Genomic DNA, 18,714 nt, shown 5'->3' on the forward strand with positions numbered 1-18,714 from the left:
ACGATTAAAATGGTCAATTCTATGTTATGTATATTTTTTGACAATAAAAAAAATCAAAAAAGAAAAAGAAGCCAGATACAAAAGAGAATGGCCTGTATATTCCATTAAAGAGAAGCTCGAAGACAGACGAAGCTCGTTTATGGGGCTAGTGGTCAGCTAGGCTGGCTGGGCCTCCGAGAGAAGTGACCGGGGCGGGGGGGGTTATGGGGTTATGTTTTGATTCTTGGTCTGGTGGTAGCTATACAGGTGTCTTCAGTTTATGAAAATTCATTGTTCTAAATACTTATTTTCACACAAAAATATATTTAATCGATCGCCTCCTCCCGAATGGCTATAAAATTCCCATTTTCACAGAAAATCTTCAAAATAAGCTGGTTCTTTCTACCCTTGCCATCATTTGACATTATCAATTTTCTTTAATGTTAAAAATGAAGCAAACAAAATGAATAAAACTGCAGCAGTAAGCCATTTCTTTATGAAAACTGGCCTTGTAGAAAAAACAACTACTAATGTTTTGATGGACGTGAAAGGATGGCAAAGACTCTAATAAAGTGGCAGCTCTGACCAGAACAGACATTTTGGATAGTTTAAGAACTCAGAGGCATCTCAGAGCAACCCCACGAAAGACCCCATCCTGCGGTCTACATGAAAACAGAACAAAACAGTTTTGAGAAACTCTTTCCAGCGAGCACTCCAGCCAGTTCAAAAATGCTTCTCAAGCATGAGGTAAGACTTCAGTGGAAAGTGAGAGTCCATTTATGCAGGGTGAGAGGGTTTGTTCAGGAAACACATGAGAGTCATCAGAAAGGGAATAAAGAACAATATGAAGGGGCTTCCACTTGCAAGAATATGGGGGAGCTTCAGGGAAATCTTGACAAAAAGAGATCCACAACCCCCAAGTAAGTCCAGCTCATAATTCCACCTTGACTGAACCCAGACGACCACCACCACTCCACCTTACCATTCACCTTTAACCCGAGCCTGGGGACCCCGGCACTGCAAGGCCCACGTCCAGTACAAAGGAGCCCAGGGCGGGCCTGGAGGCCCCATCCAGGCCCTGGGTTTCCACCCTAAGCTGGTCCTTAAGGACCACAAGGCTCTGACTTGGTTTGACTTCGCTCACCCCTGGGACCTGCAGCTTCCCTAGCTGTGACCCTCAGTCCTCCCAAGGACACAGCTTGTCCCCACCCTGTGGCTCCATTTGTTCCAAGGAACGCCCTCACCCCTTCCTGAACCCCTGCTTCTCCCCCACTGGGCCCACCCCGGCACCTCCTACAACCAAGATGGTGCCACGTTCCCATGTTGCTCTCCAGAGCCCGCATGTGCTGAATTTTGGATTCCTCAGAAAGCTCCTCTCTGTTCAATAGACAAGTTGGAAACTGAAGGGGCTGTGGCCTCCCCTGGGCACCCCCCAGTGTCAACAAGACCTCTCAGTTGCCCAAAGACACTCACCTGTAAGGCCATCTGGCACGGGCCAAGCACATGGAGGGTGACCAAGCCTTGGAGGCCAAGGCCACTCCTCTCCTCCTGGGCCCCCTGCAGGCCGGTGCTGGTGTTGGTGGCAAAGCGATAGGTGTATCTGGTGCCCACAGGGAGGTGGGGATCAGCTGACCCTGGAGAGCAGAGGGCGCGGTGTCACCTTGACAATCCGTCACCCTCGGAGACCCAACTCCACCTGGAGCACTGAGCCATCCTGGCTCCCGCCTCCCTCTCTCCTCCTGGGCCATGAGCTGCCTGCTCCCAGCCGGGGGAAGGCTGGGTGGCTGCAGACCCCTCTGAGAGTGAAGAAGGAAATAAAGATAACAGTAAGTGCTTAATAAATGTTAGCCAGTGTTCGCACGTGCAAGATCCGCGTCTAAGAGCTTTACACACATCAGAGTTTCTCAGCCTCGGCACTATTCATAACGCTGTGGTGGGGGGCCCTCCTGTGCACTGTAAGATGTCTAGCAGCATCTCTGGCCTCTCCACCCTAGATGCCAGTAACACACCCCAGCTGTGACAAGCAAAATGTCCCTCGACATTGCAGAATGTCCCCAGAGGGCAAAGTCCCCCTGGTTGAGAACACTGATTACATTTACCTGAACTCATTTAAGCCTCAGAACCAACTCTGAGGTGGGTACTCTTATTTTTGCCATTGTACAGAGTTGAAAACTGAGGCTCAGAGAGGTGAACTAACTCACCCAAGGGCACACAGCTGGGATCCAAACCTTGGCAGTCTGACTCCTCACCTGCTGCCTTGGTGGATAGCGAGTGGGGGCAGGGGCTGGGTTGGGGAGGTCCTCCTGCTCTTTCTAGAAGATAGAGCTGTAAAGCTGGCCAGCCTCGGGGCATTGTGGGGTGGGGAGGAGTGGCCCCGGGAAAGATCTGGTTAGGGAGCAGAGAGGTCTGTGACTCTCCAGTCTTCAATTAAGACCAGGGGACCGATTGCAAAACACAATGAGAGTATTAATTCTGACACCCCACCCTCTCCCGGGCTGGTAATTGAATGAACATTTTCATGTCGATTTTATTGAGCTCAAACGACACCGCACCCCACGTTCCGCAAAGGCTCCTCTCTTTCCAGAGAATTTGTGCCAAGTTCTCTCATCTTCTCCGCCCCAAGGTGCAAGTGGACCCACCTGGCTGGAGCCTCATTCCACCTGGGACCGCGGCTGTGGGGAAAAGGCCCGAGGCCGTGGGGAGGGGTGGCGTCTCACCCTGGGTGTGTGTTCTCTTCTCTAAATGCTGTGACTCAGTGGCCTTTGCAGAGCCCGTCTTGCTCCTGCCAACTGGCCTCTCTGGGAGTGTGGACAAGGCCCTCCGGGGTTGTCCCTAATCACACCTTGCATCACCCCCCACCCCAAACCCCCAGCCCCCATCCTGCCTCAGGCTCCTGGTCACCAGAGGGTGACAAGCTGTCCTGAGAGACACACTCACCTGTGCACGCGGTCATGCAGGAGGCCGCCTGTCCTGCCAGCATATCCGGAATTTCTGAAATCACAAATCAGATGGAACCAGGCAGGGCCAGAAGGGGACGTGGGACAGCCCCACCCCACGGGCCACGGACCTGCTCATGAAGAAGACATTTAAGGGTCTAGGGGGCCAAGGGGACAAGAAGGGATAAGGCCCACTCTCCTCTCTCTCACGGGGCCGGAAGTGACCTCCCCACCCTTCACCCCACCTGCTCTTCCGCATCTTGGGTACTGGCACCACCATACCCCGCCCCAATTGCTCAAGCCGGTGACCTGGGAGCCATTCGTGCTTCCACGCTTTTCCCTCGTCATCACCCCCAAGTCCAATACGTCAGCAAGTTCTGCCAATTCCATCAACAGATGCACGTCTCTCTCCCTGCCTGCCTCCCTCCCTCCAACCATTCCTCCCTCCCTCCCTCCCTCCATGCATCCCTCCTCCCCTCCCTCCCTCCCTCCCTCTCTCTCTCCATCTCCACAGCCATCACTCTAGGCAAAGCCACCCCTTCTCTTGCTTAGACGTCTGCAGTAGCCTAACTATTCCCCCTGTGTCCACAATTCCTCCTCCACAGCTAGAGTCATCTTTGAAAAACCTAAATCCCATCCCACCGCTCCCCGCTTAGCAGCCCCTAAGCCCCCCCACCACGTGTGCTTGTAACAAAATCCTTACCGTGAGCGCCGGCCTCTGCCGCCCCTTTCGCCACATCTCACCCACTCGCGCCCTCCAGCCACGGGGTCCTTCTCCAGCTCAAGGCCTTTGCACCTGCTATTCCCCCCCGTCTGAACGCTCTTGCTCCTGCTCTCCACATCCCAGGCTCCTTCAGGTCTCAGCACAAAGGCCTCTCCCCAGGGCCCCCCTGACGGCCCGGTCCAGAGCGGGTGCCCTGCCTGTCAGCCTCTATCTGAGCACCTTGTTCTCTTCAACACTCTTAAAATGTTTATGAGTTGGTTATTTTGTTTTTCTCCTTTAACGTTGTATCCCCCAGCTCCCGGAAAAGGACCTGGTCCCAGTAGAGACTGAAATGAATGAATGAATGAATGAATGAATGAATGAACACAACCAACACTCATACAGCACTTACTCCACGTCATGCGCCGTTCCAAGCAATTTATATATTCAGGTCCTTCAATCTCCTGACAATCCCCTGACATGAGTGCTATTATTACTCTCATCTTACAGATAAAGACACTGAGGCTCAGAGACCTTAAGTGACTTGCCCAAGGGCACACAGCTAGTTAGTGGTGAAGCCAGGGTTTGAACCTAGGACCCTGGCTCCAGGGTCCACAGCCTTACCCACTGTATTATCATCAATGAATACGTGAGTGATGAGTCAATCAGTGAACGAATGGATGGATGAACCAACAGAGGCAAGACAAGAGGCCACAGCCGTACGTAGTAGTATCTAGCGCTGCTCCTGGTGGGGGGGGGGGGTCTCAGGACCCCTCATTGCCTCACCCCTCATGTCTCAGCTGCTGAGGACAACCAGGGTACGAACAGAATGGGCTAGAATCTCCTCAGCCCTCAGCCCCGGCCACTGAGGACACTCCGAGGGGGTCCCCACCCTCCTCCCTGGGAAGGGCCAGCACCCCTGCATCCATCCCAACCCGAGGACTCCCATGTCCCCCTACCATCCACCCTCCTTGTCCTCCTTCAGCCACTGGCCTGGACCGTTCCTGGGCACCATCCGTGCCCTCCCGGGACGGCCTCGCCCACGTGCCTAACTACAGCCACTTCGTAGGATGGCTTTTCACTAACACCATTTCCACCCTCCAAGCCACCGTGCCTCAACCGTACTCATTCCACACGCCAGCCTGTGAACCCCTCGAAAAACAAAACCCTCCCCCTAAATGGGGAGGAAAGTGCGTTTGACACCATTTTGTTTCGACCTTTCGAAACAACAGGACACGGAAGGACATTTGGCAGAGTTTTCCCCTGAATATTTTGGCTCGTCTGACAAAATGCTCTTTGCATTGAAGTCGAATATCCCTGGATAAAACCACATTTCAAAGACATTTAACCCAATCGATTTCCCTTCCAATTTTCCTTCAATTCTTTGACAACCTGGACTCTAGGCACCCCATTAAACATGTTTACGCATCATCATTAAACTCCCAGCTGTGCGCAGAGCCGGCATTCTGCCTGTTCGCTTTGCCGCCAGCTGTGCCCCTGAGCAGGGGAGGCTGCAGGACCCCGGCCGCCACGAGCTCCCAGAAGCAGGCGGTGATCTGAGAGCATCCTGCTGGAACCACGTCTGTTTCCTGTCCATTTCTCAAGCACTTAAAAAAAAAACTCGTCTGAATTTTTTTAAACGTTTTCAGAAAAACAGAGACCATTCAAGGATCCTACTAAATAGAGCCACCAAGAAGGTGAAAACATTGAGCGTTGGGAGGTAATAAATCTTTTCGCCAGATCCGACCCATTTCTACAGAGGGAGCTGAAATGGACTGAAAGTGATATTTCTACAGCCCGAGTCTGATTTCAGGTGTCTCAGATGTCAGTTCTGATCCCCGTCCAGCCAACGCAGATTTAACGAGTACCTACTGTCTGCCAGGCAAATAGATGCTGAATATACATGGAATGAAACAGCTCTGGTCTGACCTGCACCGTCCAGTACAATAGCCACCAGCCACATGTGGCTATTGAGCATCTGAAATGTGGCTGGTGTTATGGAGAAATTTGTCATTTTATGTCATTTTAATTAATTTAAATTTAAATTAAAAACTGATATTCAAGTCAGTTTTTTTTTTTTTTTTTTTGGTGAGGAAGATTGGCCCTGAGCTAATATCTGTTGCCAATTTTCCTCTTTTTACCTGAGCTAACACCTGTGCCAATCCTCCTCCATTTTTTGTATATGGGACGCTGCCACAGCACGGCTTGATGAGCAGTGTGTAGGTCCACACCCAAGATCCAAACCCACAAACCCGAGGCCGCTGAAGCGGAACATGCAAACTTAACCACTACACCCTGGGCCGGCCCCTGCAAAACTTTTAAGTACGCTTGAAACGACTTAGGAAATGAAACTCCTTTCTCCACCCTAAATTTTAGGAAGTCTAAATACAGAGCAAGTATTCGCAGTGAAAATTTAACATCCAAATTGAACTATACCCTCACTCTAATTATTACACTGGATTTCAAAGAACAGAAAATATATTTCATTATACCTTTTTATATTGATTACATTTTCTAAGGATACTTTAGATATACTGGATTAAGTACAATGTTATTAAAATCAATTTCACCTGCTTTTTTTTTTTTTGCATTTTTAAAATGTGACCACTAGAAAATTTAAAATTACATATTGGCTTGCATCGTACTTCTATCGGATAGCTCCTCCCGGGCCCTCCCACTGTAAATAAACAAGAAAATTTATAAAAGACCGTTTCCCGCGGGACCCTGCATGGGGGGCTGCTCAGCGCCTCGACCCCTTCAGACGCGCTGAGCGCCCCGCGCACGGGCTCCGCCAGCCCCCAATTCCGCGTTCCACCGCTCAGGATTCCACATCTGGTCCCAGTTTCCAGAAGTTGGGAGACGGGAGGGAGAGATGAGGGACCCACCTGTATTCTCTCCCTCCTTTTTTCCAGGAAAAGCAAAACCAAGGGAGGCAGCGAAGGGACGTGGAAACAGGGTGCAAAAAACGCCACCCCAGGTGGACCCGGGCTGCGCCCCTTCACCCCAGACAGAAGCGGACGCAGAGCCAGAAGCCCGGACAGGACGGCGAGCGCGTCACTTACTCCCTGAAGCCGCTGCCGCCAGTGCCCAGAGCAGGACCAGACCCAGGAGCCCCCCGGGCGCCAGCATCACCGCAGCCCCAGGGAGCCCCGCACCTCCAGCCGCTCTCCAGGGAGGCTCCGAGCGCCCCGCAGAACCTTCTTTCCCCAAGGGGCCAGCTCAGCCTCGGTCCACTCGGCCAGCGCTGGACGGGGTGGGAGGGGGCTTCCAGGGCAAAGCCCCAGCCAATCAGAAACTCCAATAAAGTTCTTAGCCCCCACCCCACCCCCCCCACCCCCACCCCCACCCCCACCCCCAGGAGGAAGGGAGGGGGCTTCGGACCAATGAGGGGGAAAATCCCTTTTCAGTCTAGGGGAAAAAAAGGGTTGGCCTCTTTCAGCCTTGTCAATGGAGCTCTCAGGGCAGAAGGCAAATAGCCACGGGCTGATGCTTTTGTAAACTGCAGTCTAATCTATGTAACACAAAATTTACCACTTTGACCATCTTAAAGGGTACCCTTCCATCAGTGGCACTGATTACACCCGCAACAGGGCCAGCCACCACCGCCTCTGGTGCTGAGGGCTGATGCTCGCTTGGCTTTTCCCGCAGCTCCAGGTGGGCCGCGCCAATGGGAAGGCTGGCTCAACCAGGCCTGGGAGCCGGCTGTTGTCGAAAGGGGGACAGCTGCAGGGGTTTTCAATGCTCAGGCCCCAGGCCACCCTCCTTGACGCGTTAGGACCCCCAGCTGTGAAGACAGGCGAAATCCTTTGGGAGGTGGAGGCGGTGGGGGGTCTGCTCACAGGTGCTCAGCATCTCTCCCAGGCCCCCACCTCCCCCTGCACCTTCGGTTTTTAGGCTGTGGGCAGCCAACTTCCTGGGCCACCCCCTCTTCCAGCCCTCTGCTGGCCTCAGGGACAGCCCCTCCTCATATGACCTACTCCCACGATGAATGTACTTTTAATGAACGACTTTATTGAGATCTAATACGTATCATACAATTCTCCCGTTTAAAGTGCCCAATCAATGGCTTCTAGTATCTTCACAGAGTTGTGCAGCCAACACCGCCACCAATTTTAGAACATTTTCGTCCCCCCTCAGCAGGAGCTCGTCATTCCTGTGGCTCCGGTCCCCGCTCACCACTGATCTGCCCTCTGTCTCAACGGACTTGCCTGTTTTGGACATTTCATATAAATGGAATCATTCAATATGTGGCCTCGAGGGACCGGATTCTTTGCCCAAGCATCATTTTTCAAGGTTCATCCTGCGTCAGTACGTGGTTCCTTTTTGTGGCTGAATCCTATTCTGCTCAGTGGGTAAACCACAGTTTGCTTAATCATTCATCCCCTGACGGGCAGGTGATTGTGCTTTAAACAGAACCTTCTTAGAGTTAAATTAAGACACAGCTGATGCTCGACACACCATGCTTTATGGAGACAATCAATTACGCGTTTAGACCTGGGCTGCTGTCTTCACATGTTTGGAAGCCAATCGCTCTGCCCTCCCCACCTCCGGCTCGAACATTCTCACGGGCCGAGCTCAGAAGCCCCCAGCCCACAGGGCTGACGATTTCAAAGGTCCCTCAGCTTACAGCTGCCTGGGACCCACGATGCGTTCTGGGGTGGTGCCGGATGCTGTGAGGACGAGAAGAAAACGACAGGTGACAGCGTCGGCCTCGAAGCCCAGTAGGGGACGGAGATGCTCGTTGAGAAGATGTGAAACGCACCGACGAGAGCTCCGGTTCCCAGAAGGGAAGGGCTGCTGCGCCAGGCGGTGGGCGGAGCAGTTCATGAAGCAGAGATTTCCTCGGGACCTCAAAAACTAGATAATAATAATGTTATGAGAAAACTGTGTACTTGCGAGCAGGAGGCAAGTCCTGGGGACCTAAGACACAGTACAGCGATTACAGACAACAAAACTATCATAAGCTTTAAAGGCGCTGAGAGACTCGATCTTAATTGTTCCCAACACTAAAAGAAACGATCATTATGCGACGGGACTGAGGGACTGGCTGTCACTAACGATGTAGAAATAACAATGTGACGCTACAATGGCAACCATATTGCACTATAAACGTATCAAATCGGCAGGTTGTACAGCCTCATCTTAGACAAGGTTTTATGTCAAATACATCTCAATACAAAAAAAAAGAAAAGTGTACGAGGCGCTGGGCAAAACACTCATTGAATATTAATTCATTCAATCAAATCTCCCCCCACCAACAACAGCCTGCAAGGTGGAACTAGCATCAACCCACTGTACAGATGAGGAAGCAGAGACACAGAGAGGTTAAGTCACTTGTTAAAGGTCACACAGCTCATGAGTTTAACCCGGTGTGGCTCCAGAGTCTCCTTTCTTTTAACTCTAGCAGCCTTGCTAAGTGGTGGAGGAGGCTTCTTTGCAAACCGTCAAAAGACGGTGTGCTTCTGCAGCGAGAGACGGTAGAGAAGAACTGACCGGTAGGGGGCGTGGTGAGCTCTTCTTGCCGGGGTGGAAGATCTCGGCCTTTGGGAACCGCTGCTGTCATATATTTTTTTCTCAAGACTTTGTGTTTTTTTAGAGCATTTTTTGGTTCACAGCAAAATTGAAAGGAAGGCACAGAGATTTCCCGTACACCCCCTGCCCGCTCATGCACAGCCTCTCCCGTCATCAGCATCCCCGCCACAGTGGTACATTTGCTACCATTGATGAACCTACGTTGATGCATCAGCCAGAGCCCACGGTTCGCACTGCAGGGCACTCTTGGAGTTCTGCCTTCTAGGGGTTTGGACAAATTTATCACATGTATCCACAGAGTAGTTTCATCCATCAACTCACCCCCCTCCCCCCAGTGCCTGGCGACCACCCATCTTTTTATCGTCTCCTTAGTTTTGCCTTTTCCAGAATGTCGTATTTGAAATCACACAGCAGGCAGCTGTCTCAGACTGGCTTCTTTCACTTCCTAATATGCATTTCAGTTTCCTCTATGTCTTTTCGTGGCCGGATAGCACATTTCTCCACAGGGCTAAATAATATTCCATCGTCTGGATAGACCACATCCAGTTTATTGACCCGTTCACCTGCCGAAGGACATCTTGGTCGCTTCCAAATTTTGGCACTGGTGAATAAATCTGCTGCATCCGTGTGTAGGTTTTTGCGGGGACATAAGTTTTCGACTCCTGTGGGTAAATACCAAGGAGCGTGATCGCCGGATCGTACGGTGGGAGTGTGTTTCGTTTTGTAAGAAACCACCAAACTGTCTGGCAAAGTAGCTGTACCATTTTGCGTTCCCAGCATCAGTGAATCAGAGTGCCTCTAGCTGCACAGCCTCACCAGCACCTGGTGTTGTCAGTGTTCCAGATTTTGGCCACTCTAATAGGTGTGTAGTGGCATCTCGTTTCCATTTGCTTTTCCCTGATGACATATTATACGGAACGTCTTTTCATACGCTTATTTGCCATCTGTATCTCTTCTCTGGTGGGGTGTCTATTAAATTCTTTGGCCCATTTTTTCATCAGGTTTGTTTTCTTACATGTCGAGCTTTAAGAGTTCTTGGTACGTTTTGGATAACAGTTCTTTATCAAATATGTCTTTTGCAAATATTTTGTCCCAGTCTGTGGCTTATCTTTTCATTCTCTTGGTGGTGTCTTTTGCAGAGCAGACATTTTTCATTTGAATGAAGCCCAGCTTATCAGTTCTTTCTTTCGTGGATTATGCCGTTGGCGTCATACCTAAAACATCATCACCATCCCCAAGGTCTCCAGACTTCGTCCTATGTCATCTTCGAGGAATTGTATAGTTGTATTTTACGTTTAAGTCGATGATCCATTTTGAGTTAATTTTTGTGAAAGGTATAAGGTCTGTGTCTCGATTTATGTTTTTACATGTGGACGTCCAGCTGTTCCAGCACCATTTGTTGGAAAGATAATCTTCGCTCCATCATATCGCCTTGCTCCTTTGTCAAAGGTCAGTTGACTATATTTATGTGGGTCTATGTCTGGGCTCTCTGTTCTTTCCATTGATCTATTTGTTCTCTCACCAATACCACACTGTCTTGATTACTGTCGCTTTATAGAAAGTCTTGAAATCAGATAGCGTCAGTCCTAATTTGGTTTTTCTCCTCCAATAGTGGATTGGCTATTCTGGGTCTTTCGCCTCTCCATATAAACTTTAGAATCAGTTTGTTGACATCCACAAAATAACTTCCTGGGATTTTGATTGGCATGGCATTGAATCTATAGATCAAGTTGGCAAGAAGAGACATCTTGATAACCTTGAGTGTTCCTAGCCATGAACGTGGAAACTAGCTCCATTTATTTAGTTCTTTGATTTCTTTCATCAGAGTTTGACAGTTTCCCTCATATAGATCTGGTACGTATTTTGTTAGATCTATACCTAAGTATTTCATTTTGGGGCGTGTTAATGTAAATGGTGTTATATTTTTAATTTCGAATTCGCTTGTTCATTGCTGGTATGTAGGAACGTGATTGACTGTTGTATATTAACCTTGTATCCTGCAACCTCGCTGTAATCGCTTAATCACTTCCAAGGGGTTTTCTTGTCAATTCTTTGGGATTTCCTCGTAGACTAGCCTGTCTTCTACAAACAAAGACAGTTTTATTTCTTCCTCCCCAATGAGTAGACCTTATATTTCCCCTTCTTGTCCCATTACATTGGCTTGGACTCCCAGGACAATGCTGAGATGGACCAGTGAGAGGGGATGTGTTTGCCTTGTTCCTGATCTTTAGTGGGAAAGCTTCTAGGTTCTCATCACTAAGTATGATGCTGCCTGTGGGTTTTTTGTAGATATTCTTTATCATGTTGAGCAAGTTCCCCCTTTATACTTAGTTTACTCAGAGCTTTTGTCATAAATGGGTGTCAGAGTTTGTCTAGTGCTTTTTTCCTGCATGTATTGATATGATCACGTGATTTTCCTTCTTTAGCCTGTTGATGTGATGCATTACATTAATTTTTTTTCAAACGTCAAATCAGGCTTCCTTATCTGGGATAAATCCCACTTACTCACAGTGTATAATTCTTTCTAGACATTGTCGGATTCAATTTGCTAATATTTTGTTGAGGATTTTTGCATCTATGTTCATGAAAGATATTGGTCTGTAGTTTTCTTTTCTCATAATATCTTTGATTTTGGTATTAGGGTGATGCCGGCCTCACAGAATGAGCTGGGAAGTATTCCCCCTACTTCTCTCTTCTGAAAGAGACTGTAGAGAATTGGTATAATTTCTTCCTTAAATGCTTGGTAGAATTCACCAGTAAACCCATCCGGGCATGGTATTTTCTGTTTTAGGAGGTTATTAATTACCAGTTCAATTCTTTAATAGATATAGGCCTATTCAGATGTGTATTTCTTCTTGTGTGAGTTTTGGCAGAATTTGTCTTTTAAAGAATGGGTCCATTTCATCGAGATTTTCAGATTTGTGGGCATCGAGTTGTTCCTGTTCTTTTATTACCCTTTTAATGTCCATGGGATCCGTAGTGATGTCTTCTCCTTTGTTTCTAATACTAGTAATTTGTGTCCTTTCTCTTTTTTTCTTAGCCTGGCTAGAGGCTTGTCAATTTCATCTTTTCAAAAAGCCAGTTTTTGGTTTCTTTCATTCTCTGATTTCCTGTTTTCAGTTTCATTGGTTTCTGCTCTAATTTTTGTTATTTCTCTTCTTCCACTTTCTTTGGATTTCATTTGTTCTTCTTTTTCTAGTTTCCTAAGGTGGACACTTGGATGGGTGACTTTAGATCTTTCTTCTTTTCTAATATATTCATTCAATGCTAAAAATTTCCCTCTAACCACTGCTTTCACTGAATCTCACAAATTTTGATAAGTTGTGTTTTCATTCTCATTTAGTTCAAAATATTTTAAAACTTCTCTTGAGATTTTTTTCTTTTATCAATGTGTTATTTAGAAGTGTGTTGTTTAATCTCCAAGTATTTTGGGATTTTCCTGCTGTCTTCTATCATTGGTTTTCAGTTTAATTCCATTGTGTTCTGAGAGCAGACATTGTATATTTCTATTTTTTTGCCCTATCTTTTATCTTTTGAAATAAATCTGCCCTGGTGATTATTAGTGATGTTGGAAAAGCCAGAGTGAGAGCAGGGAGTGGTAGCTCCTCTCTTTACTTATTCATTCAATTAGTTGTGTGATCTTACAGAAAGTCACTTGACTTCTCTGGACTCATTACTTCATTGGCAAAATGAAGACGTTGGAAATTACTGGTCAAATGTCTTCAGGTTCCATATTGTGTTCAAGTGGAGAACAAAAGGGCCAGAAAGGAAGCACGTACACACGCGGGTTATCACATGATAAAAATAGCATCACATATGGTTGGAGAGAAAGACAGATTATTCAATAAGTGAAGAAAGTATATGAGCACCTTGCACAGAAAAAGACACATAGTAGATTTTCATCAAACTCAAATAGGCTCAGCCTCAGACATAAAAGAAACACAAAATGGAGATACCAAGTGTGTTTCTTCAAAAGTCACATGCACCTGCCATACGACCCAGCCACTCCACTCTGAGACACTTACCCCAAAGAAAACAATGTCCAAACAAAGACTTGGACACAAACATGCACAGCAGCTTTGTTCGTAAAGCTCAAAACTGGAAACAACCCAAACGTCCATCAACAGGTGAAAGATACACTGTGACACGTCCACACAGTGGAATACTACTCAGCAAGAAAGAGAAACAAGCTAGTAGGACACACAACGACATGGAGGAACCTCAAAATAATTATTCCAAAAGGAGTAAGTGGGGCGGGGGGGGGGGAGAAAGAGTACATCCTGGACGTCCCCATTTATATAGAATTCTAGAAACTGCAAATTCTGAAAAGCAGATCAGCGGTTGCCTGGGGAGGTATGGAACGGAGAATTCACACTACAAAGGGGAGCGAGGAAACTTTTGTGGGTAATAAGTGTGTTCCCTATCTTGACTGTGGCGATGGTTTCACAGATATAAACATGCGTCAAAATGCATCACACTGGCTTCTTTAAATAGATGTGGTTCACCGAAGGTCAATGATATCTTAATAAAACTGTTGCATATGTTTTTTTTTTAAACTGGCCATGTGATATCCTGTTCTTCTACTGCATTGACAAAGATAAAAACATCGTGACAAATGGTCTTCCGGCCACACCGTGGGGAACAACCATTCCATACACCACAGAGGGACAGAAATGGGCACAAGCTTTGAGCGGGAAATTTAGCAGCTGCTAAACTTTAACATGCACTTACTCCGGACCCACTTCTAGAAGAGTTATCATTTTTAGGAATTCGCCTATATTAGTTTTCTATCGCCATCATGACACATTAGCACAAACTGAGTGGCTTAAAACCAGACCCATTTATGATCTCAAAGTCTGCAGGTGAGAAGCCCAGGTCCAACATGGCCCAGCTGAGTCCTCTGCTCAGAGCCTCTCAGGCTGAGATCAAGCTGCCGCTCCTTCCTGGAAGATCTTTCCAGAGAGTTCTACACATTAACCAGCAAATACATGTCTTTTCTCTCTTCTGTCTGTCTTTTTCACACACAATGGTGGTATAAAACACACAACACTCAGCATCCTGCTTTCTTCATTTAATTATCTATCACAGGTCTGACTTGTTTTCTACAGCTGCGTACTACTCCACCGTGTGGATATGCATGTCGTTTATGTGACCCACCAAGGGCCGCATCCCTTTCCAGAGGTGCTGGGGATGCATCTGCTCCCAAGCTCACTCAGGTTGTTGGCTGAACTCGGTTCCTCGTGACTGTAGGACTGAGGTCCCCGTTTCCAGCTGGGAGCCTGGTTTTGCTCCTAGAGGCCAACACTCCTTCTCAGGTTCTCCTCGTGGCCCCTCTGATGCTTCAAGCATTTCCTTCTGTCTCATCTCTCTGCCTCCAGCCCGAGAAAATTCTCTGCTTTTAACGGCTCGAGTGACAGATTGGCAGTATCATTTTCCTATAGCTGCCATAATAAATTACCGCAAACTTAGTGACTTGAAACCACAGATTTACTCTCTTCCAGTTCTGGAGGTCAGAAGTCTGACACGGGCCTCTCTGGACTGAAATCAACGGGCTGGCAGGGCTGATTCCTTCCGGAGGCTCTGAGCGGAAAGAATCCGTTTCCTTGTTGTTCCCAGCTTCTGCAGGCTTCCTGCACTCATTGGCGCATGGCCCCTTCCTCCATCTTGAACAGCATCACTCCAGTCTCTGCTTTGGTCATACCACCTTCTCTGATTCTGGCTTCTTCCATCTCCCTCTTTTAAGGACCACTGGGATGACGTTGGTCCACCAGAATAATCCAGAATACTCTCCCCATCTCAAAATCCTTACCTTAATCACAGCTGCAAAGTCCGTTTTGCCATAAAAGGCGGTATTCACAGGTTCTGGGATAAGAACATGAATGTATTTGAGGGGCCATTCTTCAGCTGGCTACAGTGGGCCCACCCCATCTTAAGGTCTGCGGGCTTAACCACATCTGCAAAGTCCCCTCTGGCCTTGAGTCGTAACCTAGTCACAGGGTTGGGGATTGGGGTGTGGACCTCAGGGGCCATTCTGCCCACCACATACCCCCACCCTCATACTTGTTCATGCACAGAGCTGTGAACCCACAAGATTATTCCGAATGTCATTGCCTGTAACAGCCAAGGACTGGAGACCATCCCTGTGTCCTTCAATAAAGGACGGGTGGGTTACATAAACAATGCATAGATCCACACAGTGGAATAGTATGCAGCTGTAGAAAAGGACGACCCAGATTGTGATATTTATTTACTGCAAATGAAAAAACGAACATGTAAAGTTGCATGCTTTATGCCACCATTACATGTGCAAAGAAAAGACAGAAGCAAGAGAAAAAAATACATGTATTTGCTTGTTAATGTGTAGAACTCTCTAGAAGGACCACCAGGAACTGGTAACAGTGGTTTTGTCTGGGGAAAAACCTAGATGAGGAGGCCAGAGGTGTGAGGAAGAGTCCATTTTCACTGCACCATTTGTCTGTTGTTCTGGGCATATAATGCTTATTTGAAAATAAACTATTTATGAGTGAGAGGGCCAAATAGCCCAGATGTAACACTGGCAGCTGGTGCAGAATGAGGAGACAGTGCTAGGAGGGAAAAGAAAGGTGAAAATACATTTGGACGTTTTGGGGGTGAAAGATGGAAGGCAGATAAAGGCCATGGATGTGAAACTCTTGAAAAGACAGTACAATGTTGTCAAGAGCAAAGCCCATCCCTTCCTCTTGAATTCCTCTAAACCCCTGCATGTTGCATCCATAATAAACGCTTGCTGGGGGCGGGGGAGCGCATTTTCCTTGTCCCAGCTGTTCTGCTTCTAGAAATTAACCTTGCAGGTCTTCTCACACAGGCAGGTGCTCAAAGCATTTGGTTAATGTTAAACGAATGCAATCTACGCAGAAGGGACACGTAAATGGAGCAGGGAGCATGGGAACCAAGAGGCACACTGGGGTTCCCAATGATCCAATACGCATCCTCGCGTTGCTTCGAAGCGAAATATTTGGGGGACCAAGTGAAAATTCTCATTGCTCCCCAGGGCACTGGGACAGCAAGAGAAAGCTCCAGGTGAGGCTGTGCACCCTTTGAAGTCATCGGCAGCTGAGCTCAGGTGTCCTCCCCTCAGATGGAGGACCCAGCGGGCAGCCACAGGTCCTAAAGCATCAGGGGAGACCCCTGCCACACGGATGACAGAACACGTCCTGCCCACCGCGGGTCTTCAGCGGGACACTCGCGACTAGTCTGCGACAGCGGTCACTCCCTGCACCCACAGACCCTCCCACCAAGATCAAGCACCCATTTCGGCTGCTGTCAGGTGCTCAGCGGGGAGCGAGCGAGCTGGGCTGCCAGGGGTCAGAGCTGCCGATGGCAGCAACAAGCCCACAATGAAAGGGTTAGTGAGCCTTTAACCACTTCCTGAGACGGGGTGTTGTAAGCAAGACGCTAAACAAGAGAAAGTCGAGGCCCCCCCGGGGAGGGGGCACCCACGGAGGGTCAGGTGGATCAGCCAGACGTGGGGGGCTTCTCACTGTCGGGGGTGCCCGGAAACAAAGGGCTCCGGCAGTTTGATGCCCCTTCAGTTGGAGCGGGGTGGGAGGAGTGTCTCCAAGGTGTCCCCTCTCGCAGCCCCTCATAAGGAGGCCTCAGCAGAGGCACCTGAAGGAGACCCCCCCAGGCCTCCGATAAAGAGAAGCAGGAATGCAGACACGCACAGAGCAGGGCCCTTAACTGCAGCTCCCCCAAGACAGCAGAGCTGGCTGTCACCAAGTCTGGGGGTGGGGGTGGGAGGGCGGCTTTCCCCAGGTAGAGCCTTTTTTTTTTCTTCTTTTGTGAGGAGGATTGGCCCCGAGCTAACATCTGTGCCAATCTCCCTCTATTTTATGTGGGATGCTGCCATCGCATGGCTTGACGAGTGGTGCATAGGTCCATACCTGGGATCCAAACCTGCAAACCCCAGGCCACCGAAGTGGAGCACTCGAACTTAACCACTAGGCCACCAGGCTGGCGCCCAGGTGGAGCCTTTCTAGTGGCCTGTGGTCAGGCCTGGGAAATCACGTCTATGTTCTTAATGAGGACAGGACTCCTCGGCTCTCTCACCAGGACCTGCTGGAACCAGCCGGAGCGTTGCCCTCACCTGGCCCAGGAGTGGGGAGTCCACACCTCGGCTTCTCCCAGGATGGCGCCGATGCACAGCTGTGGTCTGGCCTCATCATAAACAGCAGCCCTTTCCACCCTCAAATTTCCCCGTTCGATTTACCATGATAATATTTTTAAAGGAATATAGAAAAAACATAACTTTTACTGACGCACAACACACAGCTAACCCTCTGCAGAATGGCTCATACAGCGAGCAGCAATTATGGAACCGTGAACTTCTGAAAGATGAAAAGATGACGTGGACAGTGAATGGAGGAACACACGACGCGGTCTAGCCACACGGTGGAACACCACCTGACCAGAGAAAGGAACGGAGCACTGACACACACTCCCACATGGAGGAACCTTGAAAACATTACACCAAGTCGAAGAAGCCGGACGCGAGCCACCACACACCAGAGGACTCCATCTCTATGAAATGTCTGGAACGGGCAAATCCACAGAAAGCAGACGTGTGGGTGCCTGGGTCTGGGGGTGGCGGCGTGCCAGGGACACTGGGGGATGACAACAGAAAGGTACAAGGCTTCTTTTGGGGGTGACGAAACTCTTGTAAAATTGATTGTGGTGATAGTCGCAAAATTCTGTGAATAGAGTAAAAAACTACTGAATTGTGCACTAAATGGATGAATTGTCCGGCACGTGAATTATATCTCAATAAAGCTATTGGGAAAAAAAAAAACGTTCTTTGCCGGAGCCCCATGTCAGCGGCCGTAGATAAAAGAGATTCTACAGTGGAGGCTGAACGCTTCTCCCAGGTTCGGAGGCCTGTCTCTCCCGGCACCTTCTCCGCCACCTCCTAGCTCCTCGGAGACCCGGGGGCCACTTCCCCTGGGCCTCAACTCTGTAATCAACACCTGCTTCCAAGCCCCGCCTCCCCAACCAGAAGGACACCTGTCTTGGAACCCACGCTTCCAGGGACGGGCTCTGCTAACCGTGGCCCAAGGAAGAGACACCTCGCCCGAGGTCAGCGAATGCAAAAGTCACTCTGATGTGGCGTTCCCGGGCCAGGCAGGGCGGGAGGCAGCCCCGTGACCCACCTGAGAAAGGAACGTAGGGGCGTTCCGACGACCTGCAGAGGGGGCCCTGGCTCCATCCTCACCTGAGCCAGGTGTGCTGATGCAGACGCTCACACCTGGCAGCAGACGGCCGGGAGGGAACACACGTGGCTGGTTCTTGCAGTTCAGTGTCCCCTTCTTGGCTTATTCTCACGCTTCTCAAAGCAGAGCTCCACCTGGTCCTAATGGAGACTTGCCCTTAGGTGCCACGCTTGTGTCTTGAGGGGCTTCCTAGCTCACCTAGGAGCCTCTGAGCTCACCCAAGAGAGCCAGCCCCTGGCATGTTCCGGCATGTTCCAGTACATTCAGTCGCCTGCCCTTGGACCTGCCCTTTCTCCAGCACAGACTTTTAGAGCTGGAG

The 18,714-nt window shown here is 49.1% G+C and overlaps 1 protein-coding gene across 1 annotated transcript in view; it reads right to left on the reverse strand.

The window, feature by feature from the left end:
• LOC124243009 (uncharacterized) overlaps positions 1 to 6,747 on the reverse strand; it is a 152,722-nt gene extending 145,975 nt beyond the window's left edge. Inside the window, exons 1-3 of the mRNA XM_046668547.1 lie at positions 6,681 to 6,747; positions 2,917 to 2,970; positions 1,453 to 1,613 (exon numbers count right to left, since the gene is read on the reverse strand). Coding sequence (XP_046524503.1) covers positions 1,453 to 1,613; positions 2,917 to 2,970; positions 6,681 to 6,747 — 282 coding nt within the window. The remainder of the gene's footprint in view (positions 1 to 1,452; positions 1,614 to 2,916; positions 2,971 to 6,680) is intronic.
• Between the last annotated feature and the right edge of the window lie 11,967 nt (positions 6,748 to 18,714).

This window comes from Equus quagga, chromosome 7, assembly GCF_021613505.1.
Source record: "Equus quagga isolate Etosha38 chromosome 7, UCLA_HA_Equagga_1.0, whole genome shotgun sequence".
NCBI lineage: Eukaryota > Metazoa > Chordata > Mammalia > Perissodactyla > Equidae > Equus > Equus quagga.